Source organism: Gymnodraco acuticeps, unplaced genomic scaffold (genome assembly GCF_902827175.1).
Source record: "Gymnodraco acuticeps unplaced genomic scaffold, fGymAcu1.1, whole genome shotgun sequence".
Taxonomy (NCBI): Eukaryota; Metazoa; Chordata; class Actinopteri; order Perciformes; family Bathydraconidae; genus Gymnodraco; species Gymnodraco acuticeps.
Genome location: NW_022990125.1, coordinates 2,381,259 through 2,393,529, shown reverse-complemented (window position 1 = coordinate 2,393,529; position 12,271 = coordinate 2,381,259). Strand labels below are relative to the sequence as shown.

At 39.7% G+C, this 12,271-nt stretch overlaps 1 protein-coding gene across 2 annotated transcripts in view; it reads right to left on the bottom strand.

Moving 5' to 3' along the window:
* Positions 1–12,271, bottom strand: part of fras1 (Fraser extracellular matrix complex subunit 1) — a 315,805-nt gene that overhangs the window by 54,721 nt on the left and 248,813 nt on the right. For both annotated transcript variants that reach the window (XM_034216717.1, XM_034216718.1), the window contains exons 34-40: positions 10,913–10,945; positions 8,463–8,594; positions 7,106–7,234; positions 5,865–6,112; positions 5,124–5,275; positions 2,434–2,596; positions 35–167 (exon numbers count right to left, since the gene is read on the bottom strand). In XM_034216717.1, coding sequence (XP_034072608.1) covers positions 35–167; positions 2,434–2,596; positions 5,124–5,275; positions 5,865–6,112; positions 7,106–7,234; positions 8,463–8,594; positions 10,913–10,945 — 990 coding nt within the window. The remainder of the gene's footprint in view (positions 1–34; positions 168–2,433; positions 2,597–5,123; positions 5,276–5,864; positions 6,113–7,105; positions 7,235–8,462; positions 8,595–10,912; positions 10,946–12,271) is intronic.

Genomic DNA, 12,271 nt, shown 5'->3' with positions numbered 1-12,271 from the left:
AACAAAAACACACATACATACAGGACGGTCTCACCTCTGTTGGTGTTTTCAATGAAGCCGTACTTTGGAGGACTGATGATCCAAACCAGCAGGTCCTTCCTGGGTGTGTCCAGGTCTGACACTAGGATGTGATTGGTAGACAGCGCCACTCGGCCGCCTTCCTGGACCTAGACAACAAAAAACTCAAAAAGTAAGTTGTTCCTGTGGCCTGTACCATGAAGCAGGATTTTTGGAAAGGGAGGAACTTCAGGGTTAATTTTCAGTCCTACGATGGTGGTTCACTTCTTACAAGGGTAGATCTCCATGGTAACTTGTGCAGAAAACCAATCAAAGTCAAAAGACGGACGCACTGATTTTTTTAAATAACATCATACAAATTCTAATTCTAGGGCTATAAAGTATACCAGGCAAAAGGAAACACAGCTTAAATGCAGAACAACCGCTGGCAATAAATCCTGGACTGTGTGAATCTGTAAACTAAAAGAATATCACTGCCTATCTACAAAACAATATGACTGTCATTACATTTGCGTCGTAGCAGCGCTTGGCAGGATTGCGGTTGTCAGGTTTAATAAAGGCAGACAACACAAAGATATTCAGGGTCTGGTTTCAGACAGAGGGCGGAAAGAGAAAAATAAAGAGCTTTTTGAAGCATGTAAACATGTCACAGTAGAGGCACAAAATACAAATGTGAACCGGGTAAAGCAGGGCACATTATTAAATGCTGCTTGAAACTTGCTTCCACCTTCACAATGTTGTTTTTTAAGTTTGCCAAAATGACTCCACTGCAGTAGTTCCACTTTATTTTAACTGTATTTTGAGGCAGTTTTCTCCCAGAGAGATGTTTTTGTGTTTTTCTCTGTGTACAACCACAAGAGAACACCTTCCAGCTAACCCAATAAGAGGTTTTAAAGAAAAGACCTTTGAGATTTGACTTCATATCTTTCAAGACGGGCAGCTCTACGGTGCTTATTTAGGACTCATCTCAGAGGGAGCACCAGTGTGACCCTCATTAGGTCTGAAATGTATTCTCCTTCTCCTCCCCACACAGCTGGAGCCAGGCTCGCTGTGCTGTTGTGCATTCTTCAAGAAATATTTCACATTTTTTAACTGCCAAAGGAAAATAATGGAATGTTGAAGGACATATACTTCCTGGGAATAGTTAACTAGGACTAGGAAGAAAGTGCAAACACAATAACGCCTTTATTGATAATAAAAGGCACAGAACTGCGAACTAATGGTTATTTTCATTTATAATGAATCTGCTGATAATTAACACATTATAGTTGGTGGATTTTGTAAAAATATTGAACAATTCAGTCAAAAGTTACACCATCAAGTTGTTTTTACAACAAAAAGTCAACACTTTAACGTTATTACTATTTGACATTATTAAAGAGGACACATAATGCCAATTTCAGGTTCATATTTGTACAGTATTTTGTGCTTCGTCTGTGAGATGTCTCCACGCTTTAATGTTCAAAAAGCTCTTTATTGTTCTCATACTGCCTGTGCTTCAGCACCTCTTTTCACCCTCTGTCTGAAACTAGAGCCCCGTCTGCTCTGATTGGTTAGCTGGCCGGTTCTGCTGTATTTGGTCAACCGATAAGAGACGTGTCATAATATCTTGCCCCTTTGCACATCACGTATAATGTTTTGGAGCGCTAGCCAATAAAAGCGCTAGTTTTAAATAGTGACGTCATGGAAGAAAACAAAGGATTCCAATGGAGGCGTTGCAGGGGGGGAGAGTGTGGGAGACAAACTCCCTCTGGAGGGAACTTTGGGATTTTAGCCTTTGCAGACCATTTACATGCACAGAAACGATATAACACACCACAGGTCAGGGAAAACCCCCAAATGCACAATAGGACACCTTTAAAAGCAAAGCTTTGAAGCTGGAACCAGTACCACCTTTTCTGTCCATCGGCTATTGATGAGTCAACTACAACAAAACACATTTTAAAAGCTCTGCATTTGTTTTGGATGACAACATCTTGAAGTGTGAAGTGACTAAAGCTATCAGATAATTGTAGTGAAGCATAAAAGCCTGTAAATTGCTAAAAAGTGAATTAAGTAAATGTTCTTAATTACATTCCACCACTGTCACCAGGGGTTGTTATCTGAGGGACCAAACAGGACAGTGTGCGACGGTTTCCTTTGCTTCATTTGTCCCGTTGATGACTCTTTCTGAATGTGGCAGCTGCTGTGAAAATAACTAAAAACGTATTTGAGGATTTCAGTCTCTTATGAGCTGGCAGGGTAATGGAGAGGAAATAACTGTGTGCAGTATGTGTGTTTAAAACCGTTAATGCACTGTACACCAGCCATACAATTGTAATCTTTTATTAGGATAACTTTTAAGGGTGCCAATGTGAGAGCGTGTTCCTCTGTGCTTTTTTCAGTGTACATGTGTGTATGTGAGTGCGTGAGTACCTTGATGCCGCTGTTGACTGTCACCACAGGTGGCTGTCTTGGCGTGGAGGTAACGGTGATGGTGCACATCTGGTTGTCGAGGTGATTATTGTCTCCATCGTAAACAACAAAGTGGAAGATGTCGGTGATCGGCTGGCTGCCCGTCTCTATGGAAGTAATGTACCTGTAGATAGAGTTAATGGTTTGATTTGTTGTCTAAAAAAGATTTACATGCTGTTTGATGACTTATTTGTTTGACACGATAATTATCTTTGAATGAATACATAAATATCAGTTTGTGTGTCTAATCCTGGACTGATAGGAGAGCTTTGCATTAGCCCTCCCAGGACGATACAGCTGCTAATCTCTGCAAAGCGCTAATATAATTGAAAACTATACCGGTGTACTGTTCTCGAATCACTTTGAAATCTTCTAAAACAATTCCCGGCTCTTGTTTGTACGAGACAACACCACAGAGACATAAACTAATACGGGTGATTTAAAGTTAGCCCCGGAGAGCGTCCCGTGCTAAAGCTAATCATTATGGAAATGAAGCAGCTGAATATTTATATTTAATCTACTTTCAGAATGTTGCTAATTGGCATTGCTTGTGCCAACAGGCTGAGAAGTAATGGGGCAAAGGAAACAATACTCCTGCTTGTTTAAGTGTTATCTTATTGGCTTTTGTAACTTTTGTATAACTCTCGTCTCGTGAGGAGGAACGTTAGATTAAAGGAAAACTAAATGTCTCAATAAGCTATAACCGTGCCTCCGCTGCGGTGATGCCGAGTGTAAGAGAGCTTCAATCAGATCAATTGATCGTGATAGCAACTGCAGCCTGAAGAACCCTATATCTCTCGCAGAGTGGACTCAACAGCAGACCTTTCCATTAAAACAGCCTCTTTATTAAAGGTTCACACAAAACAACATAGAGTATCACTCGTTATGCTCTTGACTTCCATATAAGCAGTTTTCAGGTTGTTACTTTTGTTGAAGGACTCCAGTGAAAGCCCTTTTGAAGAGGGCTGCAGGATTTGGAAAAAATAACAAGTTGCAATTAATTTGGCTGATATTGCAACTGCGTGATGATTTGAGATACTAGAGATAATTATATTTTTAGGAGGTTCTGTACTGTTTTTTTTTATTAAAAAGGGCATATTTTGCTAATTTTTTGTTCATACTGCCTGTGCTGCAGCACCTCTTTTCACCCTCTGTCTGAAACCAGAGCCCAGTCTGTTCTGATTGGTTAGCTGGTCGACTCTGCTATGAATGGTCAACCGCTCATGTCCCGCCCCTTGGCCTATCAGTACAATGTTTTGGAGTGTTAACCAATGGAAGCGGGAGTCTGCAGTATCACAATACTTCATTTTCTCATATTTTACTTTTACCAAATATTGCGCTTACTGAGATTTAAATATTGAAACTGGCCATATTGCCATTTCAAAATGTTTTAATTGTGCAAGCCTACTTCTGAATATTTGTAAAGATCCTGGATACATTTAAGATTAAAATACGATGGAGGGCGGAGGGGGGTTATAATTATTTTGGCTAACACTCTCCTTTTTAGACATTATAATATAGCCATCATTCCTAAATCGGAAATAAAGTTTCATTCATTTAATTAAACTGTAGTTAATAGTTAAAAAACAATAACATTATATCTAATAAAGTAAACCCATTATTAGTACTGCCACGATTTATGTCATTTTAACATTCTTTAGTATTATAATACATCGTTTTGATAGTATGTATTGTATAAAAGCTGACAAAATGACATTCTGAGTTCAATGTGACTATTCATAAACATTATATTGTTGCACATATTATAACATTGTATTTACTATATTGAGTATTTGTTCATGATATAAAATGATTTGTAAGCCTTTTAAAAATCGTTTAGAATAAACGTTGGATGAGTAGAGGGACCAGACATTGTTCTTAACCATCGACATAATGATTACAATATTTTTTGTAGAGCTTTTCAAGTACAAGTACTTTTTTAATCATTTAACTATTCAATTGCAACTTTATAATGGTCGTGTAAATATTGTTTTAGATTTGCGGAATAAAATATTATTAAGTGTGCAACAAAAAACGGTTAAAATAACAAGCTATAGCATTACACATGATCCTTTTTCATTCGTTTCTATTCATTGTTAACAGTTAAAGTAAGAACATGTGTTTAGCATTTATGAACAATGGTTATTATTAAGTCTCACCTACATTTGAATCCCTTACAATTAGTATATACATTTTACTAACTAAAAGTGTTCAATCGCTCTCTTCCCTCCCATGGACCCTCATGAACCTTCATTGCTGATACAAGAAGTGCTTCTCAATACGACTTTTTGAAAGTTATTTTCCGGTTAATAGCTGCAGGGTTTTTATGCTGATATCCTGTTTTATAAGCCACTGAAGTAGCATTTAAACCATCATGGGAAACTAAATCCCTCCACTGAAACCAAGGATTTCCTTTGGGCGTTTTTTTATTGCAAGTTTTAGAGACCCTTTAAAGCTAACGAAATACTTCCAAATCCCATTGGACCATACCTGGTCACAGCTTTTTGATAAACACAATAGAGATGAAACACACTCCAAGTATTACCAACAAGGCCAACACACTGATAGATCCTAAAACTCTTCCTGACTTAAAATCTGTGTTTGATTTGAAGCACTCTGACTCTAACATGGCTGCTTGTTGACTCTCCTACCTGATCTGGTGCTTGCTGATGTCCTCCATGGTGAAGGAGGAGTACTCCCTGAGCTCCTGGTGCTCCTGCTGGGAATGGCTCCTGGTCAGCAGGCCGTACATCGGCACCGACACCAACTGGATCTGAATCTGGTTATCTGGGGACGTGTTGTCCTATGAGAGACAAAACCACGTCAAAACTACAAGTTTGAAGAACTGTTCATTTCATCATGAAATGATTCTGTCTCTGCCCTGCATCAAGGGCAAAACAAGTACACTTTTCCTAACACATGTTAGTGTTATCCTCAACTCATTTCAACAGCAAAACAAACAGATAGGTGTTCTAGTTCAGTTTTAGTTTAGTTTCAATACAAATAGACGACAGCTGACTGTAAAGAAAAAGAGTGCTTGTTTGCTAAGCTTGACCCAGGAGATGAACATGTGAATCCTGCTAAAAGAAAGTTTAGCACAGATCTATATATTCACACATTTAAAATGACACGTGATGTCCTGTATCTACAGTAAAGACATCTTTAATCATCAAAGATAAATACTGCTGACTCATGTTTTACATGCTTCGACTGGGCTTCACTAGCTTCTTCTCCCAAAACAGCATGAAATAGCATCTTAACAAACTCATTGATATAGAGAGGAATGTAAACAGGATGACCCTAACCCCATCAAATAAATACAAATAAGTGTATACTGTACTATCTAGAAGAGGCTAACAGCTAAAGCTAGCATCGGTCTCCTGTTAACTCACAGTGTAAGCCAGGTGTGAGCGCCTGATCACGGTGCTGCTCTTCTGGCCCACTTCCAGAGACAGCGTGGCTGCTGGGTCCCGCTGCGGCCCCTCCCCCCCGACGTCCAGCACCGCCACCTGCACCACGATGAGCGCCATGGAGATGCCATCGCTTACGGAGAAGGTGATGGCGTCATCCCGGGTGGCGAGGTGGGTGTGTCGATAGAGCAGAACGTTGAGTGTGATGTCGCTGAAGGTGAAGATGTCGCCTGAAGGGACAGAGGAGGTGTGTGACTGTGTGTTTCGATGTGTTACTACTGAGTGTACTGTACATCGCAGGGTTTACTTTGTTTGATGGACTTTTATGTATAACTCCTGAGTTTAATGTGTAGCTACAGTGTGTTAAACAATCTGCCAGTCAAGATTTCAGAGAGTTCACGGACAACTTCATAATACAATAACAAGTACAAGTTTTAAACTCCTAAGAGAGACGTCTTTTTAAAGGCAAAACATTTTTCCTATATTTGAGTCTTCACCTCATTTTGCATCCATGGTAATTCAACTCAAACCAACCAGGATATGACTAGAACAAGGTGTGGGCGTGTGCTGTTGAAAGTAAAGTAAGTTACCGTAATATATGTTGAAGGTTCTGTAAACCTTGACTGAGAGATCTAATCATTAACATGTAGTTAAACAAATACACTTTTGAGGATATATTGATTATATAGTTAGAACATTAATGTATGTGTATATCTTGTATTGAGTGGTGTTTAGTAAACATGTGTATCTGGGTCTGCATGAGAGGACACCAGACATGATGACCCAACTCTCCAAAGAACAGATTCAGAGTCAATAAGTGAATGATGTAAGGTAATATTTGTCACTATATAAAGAGATTGTATTGGATATCTGATGCAAACGCCAACAATCATATGCTCCTGCCTCCAGTATCCTTCTTGAGATATGATGAACAATATATAATGTAGGAAGAAAGAAAAAGACCTACATGTTCATCACTGTTGGATATTGTTGAAATAAAGTTAAGACGATACATACAAACACATCTATGTCTAACCCTGCATCACTTGGATGTTGTAGGTATTAAAGCGTTGGTGTTTGGAATACAAAAAATCATTAACGCCCTCCAGTTTTAAGAGTCTTTCTGAACAGCTGAAGGAAATACTCACAGCAGATTCTTTCCCTGCATGATGTCTACTTTCTTCTGTGTGTTACAGCATGTGTGTGTGTTTATATCATCTCACCGTTGGCCATGCGTGTGTGTGTGCCGCCATCGGTCTTAATCAGCTCTCCGTTGACGGGAGCCTCCACCAGCTCAAACTCCAGCTCATCAGGAGCCGTGTCGGCGTCGCTCACTTCCAGTTGCCGACCGCCTACGCGCGCGCACACACACACACACACACACACACACACACACACACACACACACACACACACACACACACACACACACACACACACACACACACACACACACACACACACACACACACACACACACACACACACACACACACACACACACACACACACACACACGAAGAAAGGAGCATTAAGAGAGATGAAGCAGGAGAAGGAGAAGATGAAGTGTCTGTAAACACAAACACACTCACAGATCTTTATTCAGGATTGTTGCTCGTCAGGGTCGTACTTCAGACCTCATTACATCGCTGAGACCACTTCATCACTTACTGGACCTCTTCAACAAAGGAGGTCTTCTCGGAAATGTGTATTTTGTGTGTGTGTGTGTGTCATGGATGTATAAAGAGAACTGAATACAGCGTTGGGTCTTCCGGCTATTTTCCACAAGAAAATAGATGCACTATGGGCAATAGATGCCCATAGATGCACGCACAATTGTGTTCCTTAAGCCCCGCCTTAAATCTGCTCCGTCAGTGCATAATCACGTCGGATCTTGACTCAGTCAAATTAATGGAGAGGGGAAATACATCTGCCTTATGATATAAATAAGGGCTATGCAAGTGTTTGTACTGTGAAGTACATTTTCCGTAGAAATAAAACCCTGATGTGCTGCGACTTTAAGAGGGTTGGCAGAGGGTTGCCTGTTTGGCTCTGTTTGTCTATATAGGCTTGCCGTAGTTCCTTGTTCCAGCAAAGTCTATGGAAAACAACCGTTGTTTTTCTTCTGTTCATCCATTTTTCCCTACTGAACCCTGAGGACGTACATGTCTTCAAGTAGTGAGCTAGCTTCTGTTTTTGTATTTACCTGCAACACTTGTTGAAAAAAGCTGATAATTATGTGTAAAAACTTGAAAACAATGGCAATGATAATCACGCTAGCATTTAGAGGGGAATCTCAATGTTGAGTTAGCATTAATGGTCAGCTGTATGCAATGTTTAAACACCACATTTTGGCTAAGCTAGAAATCTTTCATACAAATACCTGATTTACAGAAGCCTCTTTCCTAATGTAAGTCAATGTGGGAAAACAAGTATTGTTGGGTTGATTAAATGACTGACAAAGAAGTTGTCGTGCCACAACAAAAATGTGCTTTAACGCCCGGCTCACTTCCCACGGGCTGTGTGTGAGTGTGTGATTATGTGTGTGTGTGTGTGTTTGGGTGTGTGTTCTTCTCTTACCTATGTTGGCCTCTCCTCCCAGGCTGACCTCCAGCAGCGGGTCCAGGATCTGGAACACCGGCGGCTGCTGATGGTTGGACAGCAGCAGGACGGCAAAGTCCAACTCAGGAGTGGTGTGTTCACCGTCAGACACTGCGACACACAGTCAGTAAACAGGGGCAGAGAAAACACACACAGGGAAATCAGTAATCATATAAACAAAGACTTTCTGAGAGAAACACACACACCTGATATTAATTATCTCCACAGCTGCTTTACTGAGGATTATTCTGAATGAGTAAAACTGGGAGGTACAAACTAATCAGTTTGTTCCACTTGAATCACTTAACACAGGTTTATTCATTTGGGAAAGAAAGGAAAACACAGACAGGGGCTTCAATTAAACATTTCGACGAATCGATTTACCAAACTGCGGAAACAATTGATCAGGGATTCAGGTGGAAGCTTGTTAAATGCTTTTTTTTCTGCTCCATTGGCTCCACTTGGCACTTCAACAAGAACAAACATCAGCTAACTGAAACCAATGATCACATTCGGATATAAAAATGTACTGTATTACTTTGAGATTTACAGAGTGGATAATTGGTATAACTGATTTGATTTATTAACAATTTTTTCAAATGTTTGTGCAAGTTTTCCTGCTGAACAATTAAATAGTTTGGTCTGAAAAGGGAAATTAAGAATTTGATGTGTCGACATAGGGAGCGTCACCTGTCATAAATGACTGTAACAAAAAGTAAAAGAAAATCATTTTCATGCAAGATTTCTCCATTGATCTGTGTCATACATGCCATTTCTGCATGACTCCAATCATTTTCTATAATAAATTAGCCAAATGAACGTAGAGCAGCTGCAATTATCATGCCTGATTGAAACTGTATGGAGCGCTGGCAATAAGCTGCTGCCTGTTACAATCTCTGTATTCCCACCCGGGGAGGCAGCGAACACATCTGCCTCACTGAGGGGGGGGGTCTGAGAATATGTAACTGACGCTTGCTTTCCCTCCACGTTTAGCTAGCTCTCGCAGAAAAAATTCAAACACAAACTCAATGATATCTTTGTCCACAAGTAAGGGTTAGACCATATCTATTTTAGTTTGTGTTTAATGCATTTAATTAGTGGAACTGCATTTGATATAAAACTTGAATCAAATACTAAACATACTGAAGCTTTAGGCCTATGCATGTGCTTTAAACAATGCTCTTATGAAATATGAAATAAATGAATGCCTTATCAATAGGCTAGGCATTGCGTAACCTCTGATTCAAATTCAAGACATTTTTTAAATGCGTCATCATATTTTCCCTGAGCCCATGGTGAACCAACAGTATTTAATACAAAAAGATATAGATAATTGATATACTTAAAATAATTAAAAGGTACTTGTTGATCAACTAATCATTTGACACAATTTTTCCCTCTAGGATTTGTAGAACATAACCTTGCAGACATTTAAAATACTCAAGGTAAGCACCACAGAGGGACTACTTGTATCTTTAGTGCCACCACAGAGCAGACTGTTGATAACTGTTCTTGCACTTCTTACTGGCTGCCAACAAAACAAACCTTTTACTTAGTCAGAAGTGAAGGAGGATGGATAGAGTGTGTATGTGTGTCTATGTGTGTGTGTGTGTGTGTGTGTGTGTGTGTGTATATGTGTGTGTCTCAGGTCGTATACTAAAGCTAAAAGCATTTTGGTGTTGTCATTTGGGAAAGACTCTTTTCCCGAATGACTTTTGTTGAGGATTGAGTGCAGAGTGTAGAGGCACTTTTATCAAACGTCCAGTTAACAGAGGAGACGTTTTTCTTCTCAGGTTAAAGGTCAAGAACTTCAAACCAAAAATCTGAGAGAATCTGAAGATCACAAGCTGGAGAGATCAGTGCAACAGTGACCGAGGTGAAATGCAGAAGAAGAGGTAAAGAAAAATTGAAAATTGAAAAGAGAAAAATGGGAATGGGAGAAGATGAGAGCAATAGCGTCGTCGCAAGGATACAAAATGATGGGAGGCTGAAGATGAGACAAAAGCTCAATGGGTGAAAAGAGAAAAGGACCCTTATGGTGAAGATTAAAAGGAAAGGAAGGGGAAACAGAGAAGGAGAGATCAAGAGAGGAGAGAAAATGAAAGAAATCAAAGGTAGGAAGTGCAGGACGACAGTGAGAAAAAAGCAGGATACATTGAGGTCAGGGAAGAGGAGCAACAAGAGATAATTAAGTGAGAAAAAAAAGTCAAAACAAGAAAAAAGAAAACGCAACAGAAGTGAAGATGAAACGAGGAGAGTAAAGAGGAGAAGATTGAGGAACGAGAGGATCAATATTTCAGGTAGAAATATAAGGGAGATGATTGAGGTCAGAGAAGGCGCTGAGGAGGGAAAATGAGACTAAGAATGGAAGGATGAAGAAGAGTTTCCTCCTCTTCTTCTCACTAAATAGAGGATAATGAAGTGTTTACCTCTGAAATAGACACTCAGCGACTCGGGCAGACCTGTTGGGGTTAAAAGAAATATAACATTTTAAAGCTGTGAGGTGATAAAAGTAAAAAACAGTGGATGGAGGCAGAGCTGACAGGGAGTTGCAGTGAACATAAAAACTGAACGATGTTGCTATAATGCATAAAAGTCAGGAGGCAATGTGGGTGATTTACTGCTCTAAAGCCTTCCTCTGGAGAAGAGAAACTAAAGTCATCTTTGATCTTGGATTATGAGTTATCTTTAAAAAGCATATGAAATATAAAAATAACTAAGATATTACTTTGAACCCTCTAACAGTAAAACATACTCATCACACAAGTTTGTTGTTAAACGTCTGATCAAAGCCGGTTTAAGTTAATCTGACTTTAATCAAATCAATTGAGCCAAATGTATTTCAAATCGTTATTTTTTTATTATTATTTTATTTGACATAAAAAGGGCAGTTTTCTGTGTCCCAGAGAAGCTGTGCTGCCACACTTATTTTAATTTTTTTAATTTCCTTTGATTTAAAAAGAACTGCCGTTAGATTGAAGGTTATTTATGTAAAAAAACGACTTTGTGTTTTAAAATCACGAACATGTTCATACTGTGCAGTTCAGACAAACATCCATTAAAAAAAGGTAAACAACTAACAAAAACAATTCTCTAAAAGTCAAGTGACCTTCGGAGAGATCGACTCTGTGGGGCGAAATAAAAATGGTATGGTCTGAAGTTGCAAGTGCATTACGCTTGAAATGTTCCCATATCTCACATGATAGCATCTGCTAACAAACACACCGAAGATATATTGTCTCTGGTTGTTTGTAACCTGCAATACGTTAAAAAGATGTCCTTGTAATGGAAACTTCTGGAGCATGGAGTCGAAACACAATGAGTCACGGGAGAGCTGGAACTTGATGGCAAACACTGAAGAATGAAAGTTACGTCCAGAGGATTGACAAAGACATGTGCTGGAGCCAGGAGGTGACACAGCGCTGGCCCAAACCAACTCGTAAGATCTCTCACCAAGTCCCATGCATTTAGCTGGTTCAGAGAGAATAATCAACACTGTGCAGAACAAGATAAAACAGGCAGAGCACTGTAACACCTCTATCAGCTGACGCCAACAGGCAGGAATAAGGAGAGAAAACACAGAGCACAGCAGCCCAAGGTCGCAGGCCTGTGCTCAGCGAGGGCAGTACGAACTGTTACAGTGGGTCCAAGTTATGGGCAACAATCCTCTAGCAGTGTGGGAAGGTGAGCCTCCCCTCAGATAACGTAAGAACAGCCCCCCCTCCCAATTATCATTGCTATTATTATTATTATTGTTGTTGTTGTTGTTGCTATAATGCAGGGGTATT